The sequence below is a fragment of the Dipodomys spectabilis genome, unplaced genomic scaffold, assembly GCF_019054845.1.
Source record: "Dipodomys spectabilis isolate Male_0828 unplaced genomic scaffold, ASM1905484v1 ptg000157l, whole genome shotgun sequence".
NCBI lineage: Eukaryota > Metazoa > Chordata > Mammalia > Rodentia > Heteromyidae > Dipodomys > Dipodomys spectabilis.
The window spans coordinates 5,029,743-5,057,634 of NW_024870834.1; the positions used below are offsets into that span (position 1 = coordinate 5,029,743).

At 56.8% G+C, this 27,892-nt stretch overlaps 1 protein-coding gene across 1 annotated transcript; it reads left to right on the top strand.

Moving 5' to 3' along the window:
* The first annotated feature begins 225 nt into the window (after positions 1 to 225).
* Asb2 (ankyrin repeat and SOCS box containing 2) lies at positions 226 to 27,753 on the top strand. The gene is made up of 9 exons (XM_042692850.1): positions 226 to 419; positions 6,617 to 6,721; positions 8,821 to 8,987; positions 9,633 to 9,788; positions 12,041 to 12,286; positions 15,223 to 15,394; positions 21,681 to 22,245; positions 24,648 to 24,801; positions 27,105 to 27,753. Exons 1-9 carry the CDS (start codon positions 226 to 228, stop codon positions 27,239 to 27,241), a joined length of 1,896 nt encoding a protein of 631 aa, XP_042548784.1. The 3' UTR covers positions 27,242 to 27,753.
* Positions 27,754 to 27,892: the final 139 nt, after the last annotated feature.

Genomic DNA, 27,892 nt, shown 5'->3' on the forward strand with positions numbered 1-27,892 from the left:
TATGGATCATGTGACCAAATAAACAAATACATAAATGAATATGTGACTGCGTAGGAAATAAAACTTCCCCTCCCCTGTGGATAACCTCAACTATCTGGTAAAACATGCAGTGACCAGGCAGGCTTTGGTCTCCTTCCAGTGTTTTCTCTCTGGCGTCCCCTCCCTGAACTGAACCCCTCACCTCCAGAACAGCCATTCTGGAGGCCGGAGTGAGAGGTGGAGGAGATGGCGACGGAGGTCAGCGCTCAGGGCAGTGCCCGGTGGCATGAGGAGTACAGCTTGTACAGCAGCCTGAGCGAGGAGGAGCAGGTCCAGCTGGCCATCGAGCAGAGCCTGGCAGACAAGACGCGAGGCCCCACTGAGGCCACGGCGCCCACCCGGACCAACCAACAACCCGCCCATTTCTACCCATGGACCAGGTGAGCCAGGCCAGGCTGCTGGGCGGAATGGGGACTCCCAGGCCTGCGGGGCACCTACAAGCTGCAGACCTCGAGCGCCCTTCCTCCTGACCAAACTCTTGGTGGATGCGGGGAGGGGGCCAGGGGCGGGGGGGGGGGGGAAGGGACTTCTCACACTGGGTGATCTACATCTGTCATCTCCACTTGCTGAACTCTAACTGCACCTGCCAGATTCCCCTCAGAGTCAGATGGAGTCTGAGACCAGGACAACCCCATAGATAGCAAAGCCAGACACTCAGATCCCTTACGTAAAACACCCTTGTGTTCACACAGGACTTCCCTGCCTGCCCCATGCTGTAAAGCATCTCTAGGTGACTGCAGTCCCTATCACGCAGTAGGTAAAGTAAATCGTTCTCTGTACTGCCTAGAGAATGATGATAAGGAATGAGTTTGCAACATTCAGAAGAGACTTCTTTTTTCCTGCATATGTATATATACATATATGCATATATACATATATATATATATTTTTTTTTTTTTTTTTGGCCAGTCTTGGGGCTTAACCTCAGGGCCTTGGCACTATCCTTGAGCTTCTTTTGCTTAAAGCTAGCACTCTACCACTTGAGCCACAGTGCCACTTCCAGCTTTTTCTGTGTATGTGGTACTGAGGAATCGAACCCAGGGTCTCATGCATGCGAGGCAAGCGCTCTACCACTGAGCCACCTTCCCAGCCCTGCAAATATGTTTTATGTGAGGTCGGTTGGCTCCACAAAAGCAGAACCATGCGCACACACCTTTCACTTAATCCTCTTAAAGACCTAGGGTGTCCCAGGACTGTCTCAACGCTGAGACAGACTCAAGGCTGAAGAACTGGTCCAGGATCACAGGGTGAGGACAGGGCGTTGCGGATACAGGAGTTGCCGGCCCCATCACTCTGTTCTTGAATGCAGGCAGTGAGGCTCTGACTTAGACCAGCACTTTCCACTGGAGAGAACACATCCAGAATCAAAGGGCATCTGCTGCCCAGCAAATCTTTCCAGCCCTGTGTCCTCTTCCCAGTTCCCCATCTCAGCCCTGCCTTATCACACTAAGAGTAGCAGCAACAGCCCACTACGACCCGGCCCTAACCACAATCCATGGGTACCATTTTAAATATTCTAAGCATCACTTTAACAAACAGAGAAACACACGCCAGGTGCTGGTGGCTCACGCCTGTAATCCTAGCTACCCAGGAAGCTGAGATGTGAGGATTGCTGTTGGAAGCCAACCCAGGCAGGAAAGCCCGTGAGACGATTATCTCCAATGAGCCATCTAAAAACCGGAAGTGGGGCTGTGGCTCAAGTGGTAGAGCTTTAGGCTTGAGTATAAAAACTCAGTGCCCAGACCCTGAGTTCAAGCCCCAAGACTGGCACCAAAAATTAAAAAAAAAAAATTCTCACTGTCTTCACCTGACCCCTGCGTGACCCTGGCAAAGCACTCAACCTCTTAAAAGCTCCTCTTCCTTCTCTACTAAGAATCTCTGGGAGCAGACTTTTCCCAGAGTGGCTGACGGGGTTAAAGGGTGGGGATGGGTGTCTCAGCCTTGGTTTCCCCATGGATGGAACCTTCCAGATTTCTCCTCCAAAGTGACCATGGCCTTGGCCAAGGCTGTCAGGCCAGGCCACCCCCAGTGAGGGACCCGTCTCATGGTGGGGGCGGGGGGCGGGGGGCGGCCCAGAAAGAGGATGGGGACTCAGGTTCTTGAGCTGAGAGCATCAAGCCTCGGAACCAGAAACCCCAACCCAGCCTAGGTTCCTGGCAGCTGTGCTGCTGGTTCCTGTTCTCGGCAGTTCAGCTGAAGTCAGACCACAGGTTCCTCTTTCTCAGGAGGAGACCAGATCAAGATGGGGCCACCTCCCTCCAGAGACAGGCCTGCCGTCCGGGGCCTGTCTGCAGCACGGGGTCCCCGGGGCTGGGAGCCTTCCTCAGAAGGGGCCCTTCCCCTGGGGGGGGGTCCTGAGACCCCTAGAAATGGGAGAACCGAGGCCCCTCCCCCCACTTCTGGGGGAAGAAGCTGTCTAAGATTCAGCCAGGAGCCACGGAGGAGGAAGAGGCTGCGGCCAGGTCCTCTCTCCCCGCAGGGAGCTCTGCCGAGAAAGAAGCAGCATGCCCTCCATGAAGGCAGGGCCCTGCCAAGGACCTATGGCACCCATTTAACAGATGACAAAACGCAGACTGAGCGTGTGCGCGCCGAGGCTCAGGCAGCCAAACTGCTGCTTCTACTGACATCTCTCTGCTTCTTCCTCCTCCACCTAGAAGTGGGGTTTGGCTTCATTACATCACCCCCACCCCCATCCCCAGAGGTTCACAGTCCCCGAAAACACACACACCGAGGCATGACCAAGCGCCCTGTGGGTTTCACCCCAGAGTAGCAGCTTCATCCCCGGCTGCAGGAGCCTTTGGAACAGGACGTCCACGCATCCCTGGAGGCCGCTCTCTCTCAGGTTGACTGTCACCTCCTCAGCAAATGCTGCCCTGACCGGCTCCCCGTGCAAGCCGGCCGCTGGCCCTTCCTGTAGAGTCCAGACTACGACTTACAATTAATTCTTACTTGCCTGAAAATCCCTCGGAGGCAAAGACTTCAGTCCCCCTTCTATCCTTGAGAGCCCAGGGCTGGCTCATGGCAGGGCCCCAAGAGTCACGTGTGAGCTAACGAATGGGTGAGTGAATGGATGGATATGAATGGAGAGTCTGTGGAAAGCGAAGGGCAGATTTAGAGGCTGGATCCTAGGATCCTATCACCATTCCTTACAGGATGTGCAAGCTTAGGCAAGTTGCTTTCCCTTTCTGAGCCCCAGTGGCCTTATTCCTAAAATGGCAGTAATCAAAGCTTGCTCTATTGACCTTGTGGTCATTTCTCTGTCTCTTTCTATGTCTCTATGTCATGTGTCTGCCTGTCTGTCTGTCTCTCTCTCTCTGATAGTGCCAGGGATTGAACCCAGAGCCCCATTCATTGCAAGCAAGCACTCTACCACCACTGGAACACTGTCCACCTTGCTGTCTGTTTAAAAATGCAAATATGACCAGTCAGGTTCAGAAACACAGCATGAGCCCCCTAGTCACAGGGACATCAATGCCAAGACTGCTTCCTCAGCCAGCTTTGGTGCCACCCTGGGAGGGTCTCCTGAGTGTCCCCTACTCCTTTGCCAGGTCTTTAAGATGGGGGAGGGGGTACTCTTCACTTTGGTGACCTCAGTGCCCAGCGGAGAGCAGGTGTCATTGTAGGCACCTAAGGAGCAAACGGATGCACTTTGAAACCAATGCAATGCTCTGGAGATGTAATTTACCACGCTCTTGGGATCAAAATGGTGACAGTCCACGTGCCCCTAAAGTGAGGGAGACCCAGGCTCCATAGTCAGACCAGCCAAAGGGGGCTGGGAAGCTGGCTCTTCATAGCCTTTCAACTTCTGCATTTTATTTTAAGTCACATTTCTAAGAAGACAAAGCAGGAATTGACGAAGCCTGACCTGGCTCGGGCTCCTGTGCGCTCCGAGGTAGACATCACTGCAGGCCACCATGTTTGCTGTGCGCTGAGCAGCCTAGGTGCATCCAGGCACCTGGATGTAGCTTCTCAATGGCCAACAGGTGCGCACCGGCTGGGAGATACAGCCATGGGCATACAGACCAGACAGGCCCCACGTGGCCTCTTCTAGTGCGTGGTCAGCAGCCACATCCTGCCCAGGTCAGCTGCCTGCCACCTCTGATGGTTCAGGGCAGCAAAGGTTCTGCTGGAGATTCCCCTGCCCCAGGCCCCTGAGAAGTGAGACCTCCAGCCTGGATCCAAAAGAGCACACGCAGCCTCTTAGGGGGCGACTCCCCATCTGGTCGGACTCACAGCCCTGTCTGGCCCCCCGAACCTAATCAATGCCCCACCCCCAGCCCCAGTCCTCCTGCCTTGATCTCAGCCCTGCCTATGGCTCTTCCCCTGTGTGTGTCCTTGTCACCCACTGTGACCTGTGTCCATCTTCAGGAGCCACGGGGAATGTGACTGTTGAGCTGCATCCCCAGTGCCTGGCAGTGGCTAGGGACAGAGCCAGCGTGGGAAATCTCTGCTGGGTGACACCTCGTTTCCTCACCTGCAGAATGGCAGTGCACCCCGCCTCCCCTCCCAGGTGGCCACAGGACAGAACGCGGCCAGGTGTGGGATGAACGCAGAAACACTGGCGCTACACGCCAGAGCAGGGATTCCACCCACAACACGCCACTCCACCCACGTTAGCCTCCGCGCTCCACCGAAGCACCAACCTTGGTGTGTGTGTGTACGGAAACTTGAACTCAGGCCTCTAGCTCTTGCTTGGTTTTTTGGTCCACTTCTGGGTTGGGTTTTGCCTTTTTGTTTTTGTTTTATGGTGGTTAATGGGAGGTGAGAGTCTCCTGGATTTGTCTGCTCAGGTTGGCTTTGAACCCAGGTCCTCAGCTATCAGCCTCTTGAGTGGCTAAGATTGCAGGCGTGAGCCACTGCTATTGTTACTAGGCAGAACGAGTCTTAGTTTTAGGTTTGCACAACAGTTTTTCACCAATGTGTATTATCTCTCTAAAAACATTCAAACAAATGCAAGGACTGAGAGGCCAGGGCTTCCTGGGGAGCACAGAGCTCCAGCTCACAGCAGGGGCCTGCCTTGTCTGCCTTCCACCGCACCCCAGCCTCATCTCTCCTGGACAGGAGCAAGTGCAGGGAGAGCCTGGACAGCAGCTCTCTCGAGGTCTGCCTAGAGGGGCCCTGGGCTGGGCCGGGCTGGGCATAGCCATCCCATTGCAGCAGCTTTTGGACCTTTTTCAAACTCAGAATCTGCACACCATACAGATGGTGGGAAACTCCAGTCTGGTCCTACTACAATTTTATAAACAAGGAAAGAGAGACATGAAGAAGGCACTGAGATGCACATGTGGAAGCCTAGAGCTGAAGAGAGAATAAAGAGGCCTGAAAGGGCCAGGCCTTTGGGGGAGTGAGCGATGTGAGAGCCTGCCTGAGCCTCAGCTCTGTTCACTGAGCTGGGGCATGTGACTCTGGATAACACACACACACACACACACACACACACACACACACACACACGCACACGCACACACACTCAGCGTGTCAGTTTCCTCATCTGTAAATGAATGCCTTGGTTAATCTGACAAAACTCCTGAGAAAAATCAACTTCAAGGAGAAGAGATTTGTTTTGGCTCATGGCTTCAGAGCTTTCTGTCCATGGTTGCTGACTTCATTGCTTTGAGCCCCAAAGTAAGACAGAGCATCATGAGGGCAGGGAAGCGTGGGGATAGAGGAGACCGCCTACCTGTGGCAGCCAGGAAACAGACAGACAGACAGACACACAGAGAGACACACAAACACAGACACAGGGTGACAGAGAGAGACAGACACAGAGATACATACACACAGAGACACAGAGTGACACAAGAAAGAAACAGAAAGAGACAGACAGACAGACAGAAGGCACAATCCTTCAGCCCTTGAGTCTTTAAGAGACATTCCTGCACCAAACTAGAACAGTTAAACTTTTTTCACACTAAGGCCCCCGAGAAGGTGAACCTGTCCCAGGTCACATGGCTAACCCAGCCTCTGAATTTGCACCTGTGTCTAACTCCAAGGCCCGGTGTGTGCACCCGTCTGCTGTAACCTCTAGACCGTCAGGGTCAGGTCTGGAGCTTGGGGTGCCCTCCTCGTAGGGACTGACAAGGTACAGCCCAGGGCTTGGCCTATCAGCTTCCCCAGCCTCCCACTGGCCCCCCGGGTCTCTGGTCCAGCCCCGCTAGGACCTACCTCCATCCTTCCTGACCTGCTTCTGATCACATCTCACATCTTGTGGGGTGAAGAATGTCACCTTGCTTCCTATCTGCTGCCCTTGTGGTTGGCTGGGGAGGGGGGCGGCAGGGGCGGGGGTGAGGCTAACCTCATTGTTGTCTTATATGGTCATTTAAATCTCCCAGGGCTTCCTCCAAGGGCCAAAAATAATCCAGAGACACAGCAGCTGTGTCCAGCACACACAGAGGACTCGGCCATCTGCTTTGGTTCAGAGCCCTGTGTCTGTCTGTCACTCAGCCTCTCTCTCTCTCTCTCTCTCTCTCTCTCTCTCTCTCTCTCTCTCTCCATCCTCAGTTCTGCCTCCCACCATGACCTGCTTCTCCTATGCAGACTACTTTTCCCTCTTTCACTCCTGCTCTGTACCCTCCAGGTCCGCGGCGCCCCCCGAGCCCCCGCCGGCCCGAGCGCCCATGGGCTTGTTCCAGGGGGTGATGCAGAAGTACAACAGCAGCTTGTTCAAGTCCTCCCAGCTGGCGTAAGTGACCCCCACCAGCCCCCGGGCCGTCGCCAAGCTCACCCCCCCTCCCGGGGTGGCAAGAGGGATGGGGGTGGGAAGCAGGTCCTCAGCTTCAGGACAGCAGGAGGCACCAAGCTGGCATCTTCCAGGTCAAGTCCGCCCAAAAATGTGTCTTCTAGATTCTGCTGCCCCCACTGAGCTGGGCTGTGGCCAGAGATCACGGTCTTCCTGGAATGGGTGCGTTGGAAGATCGCGGGTGGGGCTGGTGCTGAGGTATCCCACGGGGCCTGGATCTGGGGTTCCAGCAGATGGAAGACCTAGGGGAGCAGGCCCACAGAACTGAGGTGCTCCCTATCTACTGTTTGTCTCCCCAGGTCCCTCTTTGGGGGGTCCATCTGAGAAAATCCTAAATCTCTCCACCCACAGCTCGTGTTTGGCTTTGCTGTTTTCAGGTGTCACATGCCAAAATTCAGAATCATCCAAGCCACAGAGGGTTCGAGCTGCCGGGCACCCGGGCTCTAGGCTAACGGGCTTGGAGAATAGCTGCTTCTTCTCCCTCCTCTGTACCCCAGAGTGACTTTGGAAGCAGCTAAGAGCAAAACAGGGGCCCCCAGAGAGGATGCCAAGGCCAGTGCCCCATCCTACTGCGGAGAGCAGAGGGGCAGCTGGCCAGCACACTCCTTCCCAGCCTTTCCACCCTGTTGCCACCGTGTCCCTGGAGCTTCCCGGGCTTGGCAGTCTGAAGAGAGACCCTGTTCTGGTCTCTGCCACTTCCCCGTGACAGCTGGAGAGGAGCTGCCCCCACCCCCACCCCAGACCCCACTTCGGTGCAACACAGGATTGGAGAAGGAAAGTAGTTTCCATTCAGCTTGCTAGTTCCCAGTGGCCTGCCCCCCCCCCCCCAGTGAGCCCCTCCCCGTCATGAGGAAGGGACTGTGTCTGAATTCATGGGGAAGCCTTCCAGGTCCGTGTGCCATAGCGGAGGCACCCACGATGGGCTGCTGGTCCTGAGAGTGTCCCTTACCAAACCCACGAGGCTAGCCAGGCCCTTCTCTTCCAGTTCGGCAGTGTGTACTTACCCCTCTGGGCTTTTCCTGAGGTGGGGGCGGGGAGGGGCTGCTCTAAGTGGAACTCCATAGCAGTGCTGAGTGGAGACTTATCGGTTCCTTGCTGGGTTTGCGGTTTCACTGCTATGTGCAAGCTGATGTTATTAAGAACCAGAAAGGCCGAGTCAGAAGGAAGTGCTTTGTGTTTCGGGTGCTGGAGTAAGTGTCAGACAGGGGGCGAGGGCTGGGGTTGGGGACCCTTAGAACCCATCCTATCCGAAGCACCCGTGCCCCTTCCCCCTCCCCTCCCCTCCCGTAGAGGAAGTGCTGGGCACCAGGCTGGCCTCCAGTCTCTCCTCTTTGGGAAGTATGTTTGGGAATCACACTAACTCATTGATGATGGGGAGGGGAGCTCAAAGAATGAACGAATGAACAGAGTGACTTTAACAAGCCGAGCAGAGATGTACTTCACATAAGCCCTGAACTTTTTATTTTTATTTTTGGCAGTCGTGGGGCTTGAACTCTGGGCCTGGGTGCTGTGCCTGAGCTCTTCAGCTCAAGGCCAGCCCTGAATTCTTAACATTTCAAAGTTTTACACTGTAAAGGCTTCCCAGGAATTAACCTGTCAAGGATTTACACTTTTAAGACAATCTGCTAGATGGACCAGGGGTGAGGATAAGGATGGACAAAAGAAGGGTGCTACGGAGAGTCCTGGGATTACTCCCAGGCCTCTGTGTCACCAGCGCCCTGGTGCCGGTGTGCACTGGAGCGCCCCCTTGAGGACGCCATTGCGTCAAGGTAGCCTTGGATTCATGGATGGCATATCCGCCACGCCATTGGCCGCTGGGGCTCCCAGCCTGAACCCTCTTGGTATAACATCAGCTTCAGCCATGGAAAGCCACAGGGACAGAGGGGATGCCCAAGTCTCTCATAGCCACTGGGGTGTAGGAACTGAGCACCTGTCCTGGGACCAGCTGGGACAAGCCAGCAGGGGCTCCTGACCACCAGCTTGCCTTGGGGACAGGGGCTCCCTGGCCTGGCCTCTTCTGGAGCTACTTCTTGCTCTCGCAGGGCCATGGACCCTGTGCTGAAGGCCATCAAGGAAGGCAATGAAGAGGCCTTGAAGGTCATGATCAAGGATGGGAAGAACCTCGCTGAGCCCAACAAGGAGGGTTGGCTGCCACTCCACGAGGCTGCCTACTATGGCCAGCTGGGCTGCCTGAAGGTCCTGCAGCAAGGTGAGGGGCGGCGCTGCTGGGGTAGGGACGCCATCAGGGGAAAGGGCTGGAACTCTGAATAGGGTAGGGTGGACAGTCAGGGTGGGGTGGGCCATCAGGGCGGGGTGCTTGTTCCCACCCCTGACTCCATCTCTCCAGGCCTCCCAGGCAGAGCAGCCTGATTCCTAGAAAAGGAAGGAGGGAGGACTGACTTTGGGGGGCAGCCGCGGCCAACTTGTTCCAGAATGTTCCAGAGGATGATTTGGTGTGGAAAATACCGCAGCTGCTGCGGTGCCCTGCCAAGGCTGTCCCTACCAGCTGTGGGACCCTAAGCTCACCCTATTTCCTCTCACCCCCCTGCAGATTCAGATGGGTAATACCTGCAGGAGGGGTCAGCAAGGTGCTCAGGCAGCCCACACCCCCAGAAGAGAGCCCACTGGGCATCCTCCCGCCATGCTCAGCAGTGACTGGTGGGAGGGAACAGAAGACAAGAACTTTGAGGACTTGGGGGCTCAATCAGGGAAGGCTTCCCAGAGGAGGTAGCGGGACAAGGAAAAAGATCCCATGACAGATGAATCGTTGGAATTGCGGGGGTGAGCGTGGTGAGGAGGTCTATGTGTTGGAGGGGGGGTACCATTCTTCATGGAGTCCCTGGTCTCTCTCCAGCATACCCGGGGGCCATCGATCAGCGCACACTGCAGGAAGAGACGGCTCTGTACCTGGCCACATGTCGAGAACACCTGGACTGCCTGCTGTCACTGCTCCAGGCTGGGGCAGAGCCTGACATCTCCAACAAGTCTCGCGAGACACCACTCTACAAAGGTGGGTCCTGGGTTTGCTGCAGCACAGCCCCGCGGTAGGATGTTCTCAGATGCCTCATTTATATACTTGAATCATTCATTCACATGTCATGGCTCAGAATCTTGTCCCAAGCCAGGCATGCCGAGGGCACTGGGCTCAAGGATGAGAAGCTACAGCCCATGCTGTGGGCTTTCCCGAGCCGGGCACCCACTCAGTCAACAGCAATGAGGGGCTTGGCAAAGGCCTTGGGGGAACACAGGGGAAGGAATGCCCGGGAGGAGATGGCAGAGCTGAATCCAAAGAGAAGGATTTACCAGCTGGCCAAGCTGGGACACAGCATGGGCAAAAGTTGAGCGACAGGAGGGTGTGCACCTCTGGGATGTGTGTGTGTGTGTGTGTGTGTGTGTGTGTGTGTGTGTGTGTGTGTGGTGAGACACTGTAGTGGGGCTTGAACTCAGGACCTCACGCTCCTGCTTAGATTTTTGCTCACGGCTAGTGCTCTACCACTTGAATCATAGCTCCACTCCTGGCTTTTTTTTTGGTCCTGGGTGCTGTCCTTGAGCTTTTTAACTCAAGGCTGGGTGCTCTACCACTTAAATCACAGCTCCACTTCTGGCTTTTTGGTGATTACGTGGAGATGAGTCCCATGGACTTTCCTGCCCAGTCTGGCTTTCAACCACGATCCTTCGATCTCAGCCTCATGAGTAGTTGTGAGCCACTGACACCTGGCTTGGAATATTTGTTCAGGAAAAAACAATGATTCTTCTTTTCTTGCTCCATTCATCATTCAAGATATTAGTTGGCTGCCCTAGCAGGGCCCAGGGTCACAGGCATCTGGATGAAAAACAACTGGCACTTGGTGGGCACCTTCTATGCATGCCCTCGTTCCCATCTGTGCGGGAGGGAGGGAGGCATTGCCACCTTCCCAGGTTATGGATGAGGATTGAGGTACAGAGATGGAGACTGAGTTATCCAAGCTCACACAGCCAGCAAACGGAGTCTCGGGGTCTCAGCTCAGGGAGGAGGAAAGCAGCACCATGCTCTGAACCCCGACGTTCTCATAATCTAGCTCATGCCACTGCTTCAGAAATCAGTTGGGGCTTCCATAAACTCCAATGCCTTTGTACTGTGAGAACTACAGACACCCTTGGCTCCCCTGCGCCTGGTATCTGGTGTTCAGAATGTTCTGTGGGCGGTGGGGGCTGGGAAGCGGGTCATGATCTGCTGTAGAAGTGTGATCTGTGGGTAGAAGGGTCTTTGTCCACTCGCGTGGATGCACCAGCACCTGCCCTGGGGCCTCCGCCGTCCCAAAGAGAGCTCCCAGGAACAAGCGTGAGCCACAGCCAGGAGCCTGGCCCTGGCTCTGCAGTGTGCCAAGCCCAGTCTGTGCCTCCCTGCTCTCCCTGGGTTGGGCCTCCCAGCATCCTCTCCGGAGCTTTGGTGACCTATTTTAAGTTGACAAGGCTGGGAGAGGCGGAGAGCTCCTGCTCCCATTGGGAACGTTCCATAACATTTCTTCTCCCGGACCCCATGTCTCCTCCCCCGGTACTGACCCTGGCTTCCCCGGTGGATAATTTTGACCTGTGTCCAACACCAAGAGCAGCCCTCAGGGGGGACCCGGGGGCCAGACACCTTTGGGGTGTCAAGACAGAGGAAACAGGAAGAGGAGGGGTTGAGCAGGTTGAGAAATAAAAGCTGCACTGATGACACAGGTTTATCCCAAATTAATTGAGTAACCTTTGGAGGTGGGGGAGGGTTGAACAGATAGATGTATGGTGCTGTCTACTCATACGCTAGAAGGTTCTTCTGGTCTTAGTAATGGGGGGGACCAAAGCAGGTAGCATTGGAGGGGGAGACAAGTTAAGGACATCCTGGAACATGCCAGGGGAGAGAAGCCACATACTATCTGTGCAAGTCACTTACCTTGGTTTCCTGTCTGTGGAAGGGGTAACATCACCTTTTACAAGGGCAGTTGAGGGGATCAAGCTAGCCAATCAATCGTGGAAAGCACTTAACAGAGAGTGGAACACAGATCCAGCCTTCTCTTTCTATCAGCAAAGGCTACTGCTAATGTCAGCATTATTATAATCAAGTGCTCTAGGTTCAGAGCAGAGACAGAGCTTGATACAGACCCCCTGTAGTCACTTGTTGATTGAATGGCTAATGGATGGATGGATGAGTGAACGAATGGACAAACCAGCAAATGAATCCAGGGCTGAGCAGGCCCTTGCCGGGGTTCTGCCGACACGCTTGCTTCTCCCCGGCACACGCAGCCTGTGAGCGCAAGAACGCAGCGGCGGTGAGGATTCTGGTGCAGCACAACGCAGATGCCAACCATCGCTGCAACCGAGGCTGGACGGCGCTCCACGAGTCCGTGTCACGCAACGACCTGGAGGTCATGGAGATCCTGGTGGGCGGCGGCGCCAAGGTGGAGGCCAAGAATGCCTACGGCATCACTCCTTTATTCGTGGCAGCCCAGAGTGGGCAGCTGGAGGCGCTGAGGTTCCTGGCCAAGCATGGTGAGTGTGGCGTGAAGCCCCTGGGCACAGCTGGGCGAGCCTCCGGTGTCATCGTCATCCGGGAGCCGTCGCCCATGCAGGCTTAGTCTATCAAGTTACAGAACTAGCCAGATTCTTAGCCTCTCGAAGCCCCAACCATGATTTGTTTTGTTTTTTAACCATGCCACACCTTAGAGCATGTCAGCTGATTGTGAGACCACCTCCCTCCTTTGGCTGTGATGAAATCCAGGATGGGAAAGGGACATGTCACATGCCACCCTCCTCCCCCCCACCCCCCACCACCCATGAATTACTGGCAGAGCTGGGATTTGAACCCAAGACTTTTCCCTCTTTGCTTGTGAAAAATCTAAACAGGAGATGCCAAAACAATAGAGCCTGTATTAGGATATCCTAGTGGCAAGAGGTCCTGAAGCCCAGAAAGACGTTCTTTTGGTTGAAGAGCAGAAGTGTATTGTGATTTTCCCTCAAGAACACCTGGAATTTCCTTTCCCCCTCTATGGGAAGTAGTCCCAGAAAGGTTGGGGGCCAGGCAGCTCTGGAATATTCTGCTACGCACAACCACAGACTATGCCACTGAAGGTTTCCCCAAAGCCATAAGAGTGAGGCAGGGTCCTCACCCCATTTAATACACAAGGATTGCTCATCTCAGGAGGGTGAAGGGATCTGTGCCTAGATCTGAGCCTAGACTCAGCCCTATTTCCCTCTGGCCCCAAACTGTGCCCTGCTTGAGCACGGCCCCTCGGCCTGGAGAGAGACCGACAGGAGACTGTGTCAGACAGGCATCCATGTCCACAGCGGGAGCCTGAGCAGTCAGGAAAACAGACCCCAAGGGTGCCCCGCCCCCTCTAGGGAAAAACCTGGACCAACCAGCAGGAGAACAAAGCGACCCAAGCAGGGTCCTAGGAGTCCAAGGTCCAGCAGGCCCTGGGAAGAGGGCAGGGCGCTCAGCGGGTGAGGCTGAGCCCGCCAGCTCCACACATCTGCCCAGCCTCCTGCAGATGAAGTGTCAGGGGCTGCTCCTCCCACTTTGGGGGCTGAGACTGCTTTTCAGTCCAAATATTTTCTTTGTGTGAGCAGCCAGTTTTGCTGGAGACACCTTGCCTTTTGTAGAGCCTGAGAGAAGTGTGGTAGCTCTCCTCCTTCTCCTCCTCCTCCTCCTCCTCCTCCTCTTCCTCCTCCTCCTCCTCCTCCTCTTCCTCCTCCTCCTCCTCCTCCTCCCCACCCCTCCTTCTCCTCCTCTCTCCCACCCCCTCCTCCTCCTCCTCCTCCTCTTCTTCCTCCTCCCACCCCCTCCTCTTCCTCCTCCTCCCCCCACCCCCTCCTCTTCCTCCTCCTCCCCCTCCTCCCCCCACCCCCTCCTCCTCCTCCTCTTCCCCCCTCACCTCCTCCTCCTCCTTCCCACCCCTCCTCCCCACTCCTCCTCCTCCTCCTCCTCCTCCTCCTCCTCCTCCTCCTCCTCCTCCTCCTCCTCCTCTTCCTCTTCCTCTATGCCTGGGCACTGTCCCTGAGTTCCTTTGCTCAAGGCTAGCTCTCTTCCATGTTAAGCCACAGCGCCACTTCTGATTTTCTAGTGGTTTATTGGAGATAAGAGTCTCAGGGACTTTCCTGCCCAGGCTGGCTTTGAACCATGGTCCTCAAATCTTAGACTCCTGAGTAGCTAGGATTATAGAAGTGAGCTACCAGCACCTAACTGGTAGCTTTTCTTTGGCAGGTCACTGTGATATTGTGTTGAGAGATTTGCTTACAATGTCATACTTACATCCAGCAACAAGGGATTTTGGCTTCTGGTGAACAGATGGGTAAACTGAGGCTTCTAGAGGTTACCTGGAGCCAGGCACTGGTGGCTTCTGCCTGTAAGCCTAACTATACAGGTGGTTGAGATGTGAGATCATAGTTCAGAGCATGCCTGGGCAGAAAAGTCTGTGAGACTCTTGGCTCCAAGTAACCAGCAAAAACAAAACAAAACAGAACAAGAAATACAAAACAGAGGTAGAGCTCCAGGCTTGAGCAAAAAATGACCTAAGCGATAGAGCTCAGGCCCTGAGTTCAAGCCCCAGTACCAGCCCAAAATAAAAGAATAGAATAATAAAAATAAAGGAAGCCACCAGAAACCTCAACTTGTCCTTGTCTGCCGCCAAGGCCTGAGCTGTTTCTGCTAGGATAGAAACTGGTCTACTGTCATGGAGCATGAAATTGCCAGGCAGAACCTTTGATGGCAGCCCATACTGGTGAGCCTCAACTATCTGGGCTCCTGTGGGCCCCTCTGCAGAAGAACCACGTGCAGACGCTTCTCACCCTGCAGAAGGTGCAGGAGATTGAGCAGAAGGCAGAATATGGGCAGGCTCAGTTCCCCTTCCTACCCGCACAGCTCAGGGCTTGCCTCCAAGGGGGTGGAGGTAATCTCACTTCTGGCAGAAAAAGCAGCAAATCCCAACTGATAAAAAGATTGGGGCCTTCATTTATGAGGAGCTTCTTCTCATCAGGAGCTCACTGTGGGCTAGGAGGCTGCTCCTGGAGCAGAGCCTGGGTGTCTTACACAGAGGGAGGCCTAGGAGTGTGGCCTCTACCCTCAGACTGGCTGTGTTTGGGTCAGTATGTGTGAACTAGGAGAACTGAAACACATTATCTGGAGCTGGGAGCAGCATTAAAGTCCCAGGGTTATAGATTCAGAGATAGGAGCAGCTAGGCACCCAGCCCATAGTAAGTGCTCAGTAAAAAGCCGGCGTCATTGCATGCAGTTGTTGGTCTCTAAGATACCTGTGCTCAGGCTGGCAGGGCTCTGGGTCTCAAAGTCTCCTGAGGAATCTGGGGTGGCCCTAGAATTGACTCCTGCTTTCTAGGGGACCATGGGGGTTAGCTTAGCAGTGCCCAGCATGGGAAGGCATACATCAAGGCAGGGCTGTCCATGCTTTACCACTCTGATTCTCTGACCCTAGGTGCTGACATTAATACGCAGGCCAGTGACAGCGCATCTGCGCTCTATGAGGCCTGCAAAAATGAGCACGAAGATGTGGCAGAGTTCCTGCTGTCCCAGGGCGCTGACGCCAACAGGGCCAACAAGGACGGTCTGCTCCCACTTCACATCGCCTCCAGGAGGGGCAACTACAGGTCAGCCCGGGCCCAGCCACCACAGCCCCTCAGCGCAGCAATCCAGTGGTGGGGATGGGGAGGGGCAGGGTAGTCCTGCTCCAAGTCCATCCCGGGGCCAGGAAGGCTCAGGAGGGGTCCATGTAGAGGACACCTGTCCAGTGGACAGAGGGAACCTTTTGGCTATGGGCAAGCATGCAGCCACCATGGGTAACCATCGCCATTAAAATGGCGGCATGCCCATGCCAAGCTTTTGCCGGCACTTTGCACAGTAAGCTTTGTCGACTCTGTGACACAGATGGGTTGCGATACCCAATTTGCAGATGAGGAAGCCTGAGGCACAGCGAGATGGAGGGGCTCGTCCAAGGTCGCCTGGCTTATAAGATCTCAATGTCCCAGCTACAGGAATTGTGCTCAAGGCACAGATAGCAAGCAAGCGCTGAATCCTAATGGGGCGCCTGGTACTTAGAGACAGGTGGGAGTTGCTGACATCTCCCAGAGCAATCTGGTAGCTGGGAAGAGGCACCCACATTTCCATGCGAGCGCATGCTCACATGTGCGTGAATTCATGCACGCAGGCATGCAGGGCGTGGGAAGTTGAGCCTCGCAGGATCCTGTTGGAAAGAGACTATTATGGACTGGAGCAGAAGTGTAAAGGAGCTGGCATCTACCCGGGCATGCAAGCATAACTGCTCAGCTACATATTTATTAATTGACCACTCATTAGCCACCGTGGGAATTCTGACACCATGAAAACTGGCAAATGCTGCAAATCTTCTCTCTGTGTCCCCTACCTAAGAGCCAGGGGCTAAAAGCAGCAGCACTTGGGGTGGAGAAAGATGTCCCAGGGGAAAGAGGAAGATGCACTCTTAAAGGGGCAGGACTTCGTGAGGTCTGTTTCCCAGGTGACCTCAGCACCAGGCAGCAGACTGTGGGTGGCCAGGTGGACCCTGGTCCCCACAGATAGGACAGAAAGCTGAGGCCCAAGTAGTCCAGAGCCTTGTCCCATAGCAAGCCCTTCCCTGGGCTTTTAAGATGAGGAATTAGATACCCCACCGGCCCTTCAAAGCTTTTCTTGTTGATTTTAGACACATTTGTATTGTTTAAGTATACTTTTTTAAGTTACAACAAATTCATTCTAAACAGCCAGTTGTGGTGGCTTATGCCTATATTCCCAGCTACTTGGGAATCAGAGATAAAAAGAGGATCGCAGTCCAAAGCACACCCCAGGGAATGTTATCTGGAGACTCTATCTGAAAAACAATCTAAGTGCAGAAGGATGAGGAGCTGTGGCTCGCGTGCTAAAGCAGGAAGCCCTGTGAGAGAGAGAAAGGGAGAGGGTGGGGGAAGAGAGCTGATTGATGCGCAGGTATAACACTGAGAATCTACAACGAATAGAAAACTTCACCCTAAATCCCGCTCGTCTGCCTCAGGTGAGGTGCTCCCTTCCTAGTCTTCAAGGAGGAGAGAAGAGGGGCTGGGGAGAGGGGAGGAGAATGATAACAGGGAGCATGAAATGGGAGACTCGGGCAGTCCCACTGGCTACAGAGGCTGCCTGCACCACGTGTGATTAGCTTTCTGAGGGCTGCCCAGCAAAGGGTTAAAGCTAGGTGCTCAGCAGCTTCACCTGGCAGGGCCGTGGCCAGCCAGCCCCAGCTCCTCACTCAACTCAGAGGTCCTCCCCACCCTGGCCTCTGGAGGCTGCTGGAGCATTGGCCTGACGTTCCACATTCCGTATTGCTCCATGCTTTCCATGCTTTCCGCCCTGCCACCCTGCCGGCCCCGACCTGTCCTGCCTGCCTGGAATGCAGCTCTGGACGCTGGTGGTGGTTGTCAGCAGTGTCTGCTCTTCAGCATGTGGGGAGCAGGGATGGCCTAAGGGGCTCCTCCTACCCCCACGCCCACCCCCCAGGTGCACTGCTTCCTGTTTTTCAGTTTGGCAAAGGGATCTTGTGAAATCAAAGATCACCGTCAGATTTATTAAGAACCTGTATGAGTCAGACAAGTGCAAACGCCCCCAAAGAGGCCCAGAAAAACAGTGGGTGTACACCTGACCCCTGGGCAGGTAAATACCTGATGTCCAGGCAGCAGAGCTGTGGCAACCTTCAGTTTCTTTTCTTTCTTTTTTGTTGGTCATGGGGCTTGAACCCAGGGACTGGGCTGTCCCTGACCTCTTTTTGCTCCAGGCACTATAGCCCTCCTTCACATTGAACCACAGCTCTGCTTCCAGTTTTCTGGTAGTTAATTGGAGATAAGAACCTCATGGACTTTCCTGTCCAGGCTGGCTTTGAACTGTGATCTTCAAATCTCAGCCTCCTGAGTACCTAGGATTATAGGCATGAGTCACAGCACCCAGCAATTCTCTTCTCTTCTCTTCCCCCTCCCCCTCCCTCTCTCCCTCCTTCCCTCTCCCTCCTATGTGTGTGTGTGTGTGTGTGTGTGTGTGTGTGTGTGTGTGTTCTGGATCATGAACTCAAGGCCTTGGCAATATCCCTTAGGTTTTTCTATTTAAAGGCTAGTTCCCTACCACTTGAGCCACAGCTTCACTTCTAGCATTTTGGTGGTTAGAGAGAGTGGTTAAATAGAGTCTCACAGACTTTCCTGTTGGCTGGCTTTGAACCTCAGTCCTCAGATCTGAGCTTCCTGAGTAACTAGGATTACAAGTATTAGCTTTGGGTGCCCAGCTTATGGCCTTCATAAGTCTGGGTGCCGTCTGGGTGCAGCCCTGGAGAGAACCAAAATCTTAGTGTCTCCTTCGTGGTAAGCAGAAAGTGAGACTTGCATCCCAGGCCTTGCTTCTAACCTCCTGGTTTTTAAGTAGTCTTCCTTCACTCACATGCATGCATGCATACACACACATGCACACACACATGTACACAGCAGAATCACCATGAGGTGCTAGTTCCCAAATGAGGTCAGCTTCGCCCACCATGTCTCCAGTGAACACTGACAAAGGTCAGATGACTGTACCTGGTGACCAGGATCTGCATGTGGTGTGGTAGGGCTGCGGTTGCTGTCATGCTAGTGCTCAGGGCACCAAGAGCCACCACTTCTTGACTGCCTACTGTGAGCTGACCAGACCAGGGTATGTGTGCCACTTCATCCTCAAAAAACAAGCTTGCCAAGAGACTTAGAGAATTGTTTTGTAATCCTGGCACCACAAGCCTCCTTTGATGGGGTATTATGAAGAATAAGAAGAGTCAAAAAGTTAATTCGGGTCAGGTGTGGTGGCACATGCTTGAAATCCTAGGTACTGGGAAGGTAGAGATCTGGAGGATCTTGGTTCAAGACCAGCCTGGATCAAAAAAAATTTAGTGAGACCCCATTTCAATCGATAAAGAAGTCTGGTGTGTGTCTATGGTCTTAGCTACAAGGAAAGCTGGCCCCAGGGAAAATGGTGAAACCGTACCTGAGATATATCCAATGCAAAAAAGGTCTGGAAGCAAGGCTCAAGTGGTAGAGCACCTGACTACAAAGAACAAGGCCTTGAGTTCAGATTCCAGTACCATGGTGGGGGTGGGGGGTGTAGGTCATAGACTTCTTCTAAAGGACTAAAAGAGGCACATGAAAAAAGGGAACTTTAAACAGTGCCTGGCATATAGTAAGTGCTTAAGAACATAATAATCATGGCTCTTGGGTGATGTGTTCCAGCCTTTGGGGCTCAACAAAGAACAGCAATAGCTGTTAGCATCATCACCACCATCATCATGATGATGGTCAAGCGCGTCTGTCACAGGTGTGGTTCAGAGAGGTTAAGTAGATGACCCAGTACTGGGCAGAGAGTTGGTTGTGTTGCCCACATTCTGCTGACTGTCATCCACACTGCCCATGCGGGACACCCACACTGCTAAGGCCAGCGGCCTGCTTGCGCTCCAACAGCCTCACCCACGACCTGCTGCGGGGCTGATGAGACAAGAAAGACATCAGAGCCCAGGCCAGGCAGGAGCTTGGCTACAGCCTTGGGGAACCAGATTTCTTGGCCAGGAAGGACCCAGGGGCTGGGGCAAGGGGAGTGGGGTTCCATGACCGAAGTGGGGAGTCCCAGAAGCAAGGCAGCAGAGCAGGGAGGTTAGCTGGACTGAAGTCCCCAGCAGCCACCACAGCTACAGAGCCGCTGCCCTGGGACTCTCCACACGGCCCCAGGGTTGTCTGCTCTGCACTCCCGGTTCCAGGTAGCAAAGCTGAGCTGTGTGGTGCAGCCCCTGCCTGGGGCAGGGAGGGCGCCAGGCCCCACATACCTCTGTTCTATGGGCAGTGGTTACCTCCTTCCATCCATGGGGGCTTCTGAGCAACAGCTCCCCCAGGACCTCCTGTGGGAGAGTGGATGACCTCAACCCATGTTGTAGGGCTTCTGGCCCTCAGTCCTCCAAAACTGGGCTGTCCACAGGGCCACTTCCCATAGTTAGAAATGGGGTACCATAGAAAGACCAGTTACCTTCATTCTGCCCTGGTTTGCCTCCCACTTTCAGTCCAACTTCCTTTTCTTCCCCATCTTGAACCCAGGCCTCGGTTTCACCCTCTGTGAAACGGAAGGGCTGGGCCCACTGTCCCTGCCTAGCATCACACAGGCCAGCGTTACCCATGCACCCTCTGGCTTCCCAAGTCCTCAAAACGCGCAGCCATCCCGCGATTCCCCGTCACTGAGACCTGAGGCAGAGGCCATCAGGTTTCCACATTCCTTCCATTTTCGGCAGGCGATTGCTGGAAACCAGCTGCAGCCAGCCTGCCAGAAATCCGGGGCCAGCCCCGGTTGCTGTTGGTTCCTGCACTCGGGCACGTTACGGCTGTTACAGAGCATTTGTTGCCCATGGCCTTGGTCCAGGGCAAGGCCCCAGCCTTGCTTTTGACCAGCACCTCTGCAGAGTGAGGTCAGGTCTCCAGTGCCTGTACAAATAGAAATTAGGAGGCAATTAGCCCCCCTGGGTGTGTGAATTTCCTTTGGAGGTTTTAGAGATAGATTTTAGCCAAACACAGCTTCACTAACGGTAATAATGCTGTCCATGGAGACGCTAGCAGGACTCTGGCATCTGATTTCCAGGAAGCCAGAGGGAAATGGTTTGCCAGGAGGCCAGAGGTGTGGGAAACAGGCCGGGTGGCACCTGCTTCTGCCCAACGTGGCTGCTTCCCTTAGAGCCCCACGTGAAGCTGTGAGGTCACCTGACAGCGGGATTGTGTGATTAAGCTTTGGAATCATGTCAGCAGCAGGTGCTTGTTCTTGCAGGCAGCAGGGGTCCGGAGGAAGAGAACCAAAACAAAGGGTCCTGGGGCCAAGCCCCTAAAGATGTTCTGTGACCTCTAATTCTTCACTGCAGTGCTCTGAGCCACATCTGTTCAAAGGAAGCCATAGACTGTTCAGACTCCCCCTCTGGGCTGCAGGGAAGGTAAAACAGGACAGGCAAGTTAACACACTGAGAGATCGGAAAGCCCTTGGCGTGTTAGCCGCTGCAACAATCACTATACAGAAACAAGGAAGCTGTTCAAAGTGTGACTCCAGGGATCAGACTGCCTGGGTGCAAATCCTGGCTCTGTCACATCCTAGCTGTGCATCCTTGGGGAAGTGACATGTTCTCTCTGGTTTTCTTGGTTCTCATCTGTAAAATGAGGATTATTATACAAGTAACACCACCAAGGGCCACTGAGAGGTTCCTCTGGGATCAGTGTGGAGTCAGCAGGAGATAGGAGATGAGGGCTGTGGGAGCTGTGGCCTCAGCAGTAGTTGACTGACCACTCTGTGTCAGAGGGCCCAGAGCCTGGGAGAAGCTGGAGTCTGTCTTCAGGGGAGGTGCTCAGTCCAGGAGAGAAGGAAAAGGCTGGCAGTGGCACCATGGCTAGCCAGCACAGGAGTGTTGAGGCCCTTGCCAGTCCCCCAGGACCCCAGGGCAGGAGGAAAGGGACAGGACAGCTCATTGGGGAAGCTGCCCCACAGGCAGGGCAGGGCTGGCTCCAGACCACCGCTAGGCCTCTGCTGGCCTTGGGAGGGGGGGAGGAGGCGGCTCTGGTCACTTTTTCCGTAAAGTGTCCGGATGCTAGGAGGGACCCCCCCCCCCCACACACACACACACACACTCAATCTGGAGTAAGAATGTCGGGTCTGGGGAGTCTGCAGAGCTCGGATCTGAGCGTCTACAACCCAGCCACCCCGCGTTGGGGCTGTGTGGTTCTGGGGAAGGGGTGGAACCTCTCTGAGCCCCCCTCCCGGTGTGGCAGTCCTGACGCGGCGGGGCTGTCGGTGCGTGCACGGGGGGGGGGGGGCGCCGCCGGACGACCTCGGGCCGGCGGTGACCTTGCGCGCCCCGCGGCCCCCCAGGATCGTGCAGATGCTGCTCCCGGTGACCAGCCGCACGCGCGTGCGCCGCAGCGGCGTCAGCCCGCTGCACCTGGCGGCCGAGCGCAACCACGACGCGGTGCTGGAGGCGCTGCTGGGCGCGCGCTTCGACGTGAACGCGCCGCTGGCGCCCGAGCGCGCGCGCCTGTACGAGGACCGGCGCAGCTCGGCGCTCTACTTCGCCGTGGTCAACAACAACGTGCGCGCCACCGAGCTGCTGCTGGGCGCGGGCGCCGACCCCAACCGCGACGTCATCAGCCCGCTGCTCGTGGCCATCCGCCACGGCTGCCTGCGCACCATGCGGCTGCTGCTGGACCACGGCGCCGACGTCGACGCCTACGTCGCCACGCACCCCACCGCCTTCCCCGCCACCATCATGTTCGCCATGAAGTGCCTGTCGCTGCTCAAGTTCCTCATGGACCTGGGCTGCGACGGCGAGGCCTGCTTCTCCTGCCGCTACGGCAACGGCCCGCACCCGCCCGCCCCGCCGCGCGCGGGCCGCTTCCACGACGCGCCGGCCGAGGACAAGGCGCCCGGCGCGGTGCAGGTGTGCGGGGCGGCGGGCGGGGCCGGGCCGGGGCCGGGCGAGGCGAGGGGGCCGGGGCCGGGCGAGGCGAGGGGGGCCGGGCGAGGCAAGGGGGCCGGGGCCAGGGCGAGGCGAGGGGGCCGGGGCCGGGCGAGGCGAGGGGGGCCGGGCGAGGCGAGGGGGCCGGGGCCAGGGCGAGGCGAGGGGGCCGGGGCCGGGCGAGGCGAGGGGGCCGGGGCCGGGCGAGGCGAGGGGGGCCGGGGCCGGGCGAGGCGAGGGGGCCGGGGCCGGGCGAGGCGAGGGGGCCGGGCGAGGCGAGGGGGCCGGGCGAGGCGAGGGGGCCGGGCGAGGCGAGGGGGCCGGGCGAGGCGAGGGGGCCGGGCGAGGCGAGGGGGCCGGGCGAGGCGAGGGGGCCGGGCGAGGCGAGGGGGCCGGGCGAGGCGAGGGGGCCGGGCGAGGCGAGGGGGCCGGGCGAGGCGAGGGGGCCGGGCGAGGCGAGGGGGCCGGGGCCGGGCGAGGCGAGGGGGCCGGGGGCCGGGCGAGGCGAGGGGGCCGGGGCCAGGGCGAGGCGAGGGGGCCGGGGCCAGGGCGAGGCGAGGGGGCCGGGGCGAGGCGAGGAGGCCGGGGCCGGGCGAGGCGAGGGGGCCGGGGCCGGGCGAGGCGAGGGGGCCGGGGCGAGGCGAGGAGGCCGGGGCCGGGCGAGGCGAGGGGGCCGGGGCCGGGCGAGGCGAGGGGGCCGGGCGAGGCGAGGGGGCCGGGCGAGGCGAGGGGGCCGGGGCGAGGCGAGGAGGCCGGGCGAGGCGAGGGGGCCGGGGCCGGGCGAGGCGAGGGGGCCGGGGGCCCGGGCGAGGCGAGGGGGCCGGGGGCCGGGCGAGGCGAGGGGGCCCGGGCCAGGCGAGGGGGCCGGGGGCCGGGCGAGGCGAGGGGGCCGGGGGGCCGGGCGAGGAGAGGGGCCCGGGCCAGGCGAGGGGGCCGGGGGCCGGGCGAGGCGAGGGGGCCCGGGCCAGGCGAGGGGGCCGGGGGGCCGGGCGAGGAGAGGGGCCCGGGCCAGGCGAGGGGGCCGGGGGCCGGGCGAGGCGAGGGGGCCCGGGCCAGGCGAGGGGGCCGGGGGCCGGGCGAGGAGAGGGGGCCGGGGGCCCGGGCCAGGCGAGGCGAGGGGGGCCGGGGCGAGGCGAGGGGGCCGGGGGCCCAGGCCAGGCGAGGGGGGCCGGGGCCAGGGCGAGGCGAGGGGGCCGGGGCCCAGGCCAGGCGAGGGGGGCCGGGGCCAGGGCGAGGCGAGGGGGCCGGGGCCCGGGCGAGGCGAGGGGGCCGGGCGAGGCGAGGGGGCCGGGGGCCCGGGCCAGGCGAGGGGGCCCCGGGGGCAGCACCCCGGGCCAGGCCACGCTGACCATTGGCATCAGCACCCATTCCGCTGACCCCAGCCCAGATCCGGAAGCGAAGGAACTTGGTGGTTGTCACCTTCAGAGGTGGCAGAACTTCCTGGTTTGTCCAAACAGATTACAATCCTGCTTTGGGGACGTTTAAGGAACCAACCGTCGAGCAAGGGATTGGTGGGAGCCCTGCAGAGCGGAGGGGCTCCTCACCCCGGACAAACCGCCACCTGCAAGGTTAAGACAGCAGCTAAAGCAGGCCTGAGGTTCCTGGAGGGGCGGGAAGCCAGTGACCCAGAGCCCGGACCCGCCCACGGCGTGTGGCTCTAGAAGTCAGCACTTTACCCCTGTAACCCCAGCCACTAAGGAGGCTGAGATCTGAGGATCTCAGTTCAAAGCCAGCCTGGGTGAAAAGTCCATGAGACTATCTCAGTTAACCTGCAAAAAGCCTGAAGAGGAGGTATGATTCAGGTAGCATGCCAGCCTTGAGCACAAAAGCTGTACAAGAGCTTGAAAAGTCAGCTAAAAAAAAAAAAAACTCCACTTTTACTGTCAATTAATGATCAGCATTTATAGTCTACCTGTGTGCAAAGAAGTTTGGGTTCCTATTACCAGAAACCAGGTTTTGAACTCAGAGCCTCACACTTGTTCAGCTTGCTTGCTCGTGGCTGACATTCTCCCACTTGAACCATACCTCTATCCCAGATTTTTGCTAGTTATTTGGAGATGGCATCTCACAGGTTTTTACGCCTGGGCTGGCTCCAAACCGTGGTCCTCATAGATCTCAGCCTCCTGAGTAGTTAGGATTACAGGCACGAGCCACTAGTGGCCTGGCTCTGAATGCTCATTTCTAAAAGTCCTCTTGAAGTGGATGTTTTACACCCATTTTATGGGCAGGCCAAGTGGCCCGTGTGTGCTTTGGGCAGAGAGGCCTAGGTGTGGAGGGGCATGTGTTTATGGATGTGGACCTAGCCAAGTGTGTTGGCTTCGGTTTTCAGTATCTTCCTGCTTCCCTAGCCTCACCTGTAGAACTAACGTGGTCCGCCCTTTCAGTTCTGCGAGTTCCTCTCGGCCCCGGAGGTGAGCCGCTGGGCAGGGCCCATCATCGACGTCCTCCTGGACTACGTGGGCAACGTGCAGCTGTGCTCCCGGCTCAAGGAGCACATCGACAGCTTCGAGGACTGGGCTGTCATCAAGGAGAAGGCAGGTAGGCCGTGGCTGCTGCCACTGGCAGCTCCCCCACCCGACACAGAGCCAAAGCCCCGGGGCACGTGACAGCTTCTGCATTGGGCCTTGCCAGACTCCTGCTGTCTGGGGGTCCCTTGCAGCGTGTGGACGCCTCCTTGGATGATAAACGGCACGTCATATGGGTCAGTGCCACACAGCTGGGATTCCAAGTTACAGATATGAGTCATGCTAGCCCTACCATGGTTTGGACATCTTTCCACGCTGCTTGAAATGGTTCTGCTCCCAGGGGGCTATGGAATCTGCTTCCCGCACCTTGGGCCCCCTGAGAGGCAGTATGGCGGGAGGGGGGGAGGGAGGGGCAGGGCATCCCCAGAGAGAACTCACAAAACACCCAGACATCTTGTCCAAAGGGCTTTTGGTTTGGCAGCACTACGAGCCCTCCCCCAGCCCCTTTCCATGGCCCCAGGTGTCCAGTGCCTCTGCCCCACAGACAGTGGAGCAGCCTTGGTGTAGGGCCCCAGAGCTGTGAGCTCATCTTGCCAGGGTCACACAGATGGCCTTGGGCAAGGCCCTTCCCACTTGGATAAAGGAGACTGGTCCAGTCGCCTGCTAGTTCTGCCAGACTATGGTGTGTGCAGGTGGTGGCGCCAGGCACAGGAAGCTGATGTGTGCTCTGTACAGGGGGCAGCTGTGCCAACTGGGATCCTGAACGCCAGGGCTCCAATGCTAGTGTCCCTGCTAAGCACCAAGCTCATCTAGGCAGGGTGCTCCAGTGCCCTGGGCTTTTCTTGGGAAAGTGACCTGATGCACAATGAAGCTTACCTGTTGAATGGGCTTCGGTCATTACTATCCCTGGCCACTAGAGGGTGGAGCGGTCCATACCTAGATGTGGGTCTCAGGCCCTGTCTCAGCTCTTCTCTTCCCCAGAGCAGGCAAGTGCTCTACCACTGAGCCACCTTCCCAGCCCTGCAAATATGTTTTATGTGAGGTCGGTTGGCTCCACAAAAGCAGAACCATGCGCACACACCTTTCACTTAATCCTCTTAAAGACCTAGGGTGTCCCAGGACTGTCCCAACGCTGAGACAGACTCAAGGCTGAAGAACTGGTCCAGGATCACAGGGTGAGGACAGGGCGTTGCGGATACAGGAGTTGCCGGCCCCGTCACTCTGTTCTTGAATGCAGGCAGTGAGGCTCTGACTTAGACCAGCACTTCCCACTGGAGAGAACACATCCAGAATCAAAGGGCATCTGCTGCCCAGCAAATCTTTCCAGCCCTGTGTCCTCTTCCCAGTTCCCCATCTCAGCCCTGCCTTATCAACACTGAGAGTAGCAGCAACAGCCCACTACGACCCGGCCCTAACCACAATCCATGGGTACCATTTTAAATATTCTAAGCATCACTTTAACAAACAGAGAAACACATGCCAGGTGCTGGTGGCTCACGCCTGTAATCCTAGCTACCCAGGAAGCTGCACACAATCAAACCCTGTCTGTATTGCAAATGCTAACGGACAAGCAGAACCCACAGTTCTGAACCAACATCTACATTGCTCATTTAACCCCCACCTCCCACCTATAAAACTCTTCAACTGATTTTGCGTTTGGTGCTCTGATGTTTATATTATTTGGGGAAGAAGGTAGAGAGGACCCCAGAGTTAGCAGGTAGCCTAGCCTCCATGTCCTGGTCCCCCAGTAGCCTCTACTTCCCCCTGCATCCCTCCACACCCTCCCAGAGGGAAGCTGTGTTCTGAATCTAGAGGATGAGGCATGGATGCCCTCTGCCTTCCTCCACACCCCCCTCATGCTTTTTATCCTGAACCTTGCCATGACCTCCGGTGATTGACATTTGGCGTTCAAGTAAATTACCCATTCCCTGGTGCCTGGTCCCTGCTTCTGCCTCCCACTGTGCGAGGCCGTCCAGGGGGTCTGGAACACAGCTAAGAGGGACGCTGGGACTTGCAGGGAGCTGCCTGGTACTGCCCTCTCCACAGCCTCTTGTACCAGCAGAAGTCCAGAGCCAAAATCCATGCACAGTACACCCAAGAGGTCAAACTCTGACTCCTTTGTTAAGGCTGTGTTTGGGATCCAGGTTGGGTGTAAAGAGGCTGCATTAGGCTGACCCAGAACATCTCAGGTGAGGCCCCGAGCCTCGCTTCCTTCACCAGAGGGAGGGCCCTTCATCAGTTTCCTCACTACACGGACTGGGGTTACCATAGCAGGCACCCCACTCATGTCCAGTCACACCAAATGGGCACCTCCCTTAGGCCACACCCTGTGCTAGGTGCAAACAACAGTCAGCATCTCTTTCTTTTTTATTCCAGAACCTCCAAGACCTCTGGCTCACCTTTGTCGTCTGCGGGTTCGAAAGGCCATTGGGAAATATCGTATAAAGCTCCTAGATACGCTGCCTCTCCCGGGCAGGCTGATTAGATACCTGAAGTATGAGAACACCCAGTAATGGGCCTCAGGGAGAAGGAATGGCCCTGCTTCCTTGACGTCTCAGGAGAGTGGTATCCTGTGTCCAGAGGCCGCAGGGGCAGACGAAGGCTGCAGGCCGCCGCCTCTCAGTCAGGGCAGCGGCAGTGACCTTGCTGGGCTGTGGCAGAGCTTTGCCCAGAGCGAGGAGCACAGTGTGTCAGTAGGAGAAGAATAATTGTTTCAAACTGTTGTGTAGATGAGGCCTTCTCTGCCAGTGAGAAGGGCAGAGACCTTCACCGGGAGGCCAAGGCGGAGCCTGAGGTGGTCTGGGCAGGGCATGCTCATGAGGCCCAGCTCCAGTTGGACTGTGTCTGGAAGACTTGTAGAGATGAGTTTGCTGTCCGGGATGACCTCATGCCCCTCTCGTCCTTGTGAACCCCTCCACTGGACTCTGGACTTTCCCCCCAAAGGTGGGGCCCAGCACTGGGAGAAAGGACCTGGGTCTGGCCCAGGGGGCTTTTCACTGAGTTCAAATAAATGTTACACACAGATGCTCTGCCCATCCAAGTCCTTGTCACCAGACTCTCCCAGCCCCACTTGAAAGCCTGCCCTTCTCAGGTCCCTGTCTGTTCTCCCCCACAGTCACAGCTGATTGGTCAAGCCCTCTCCTGTGTGTCCGTGCTGATTGGTT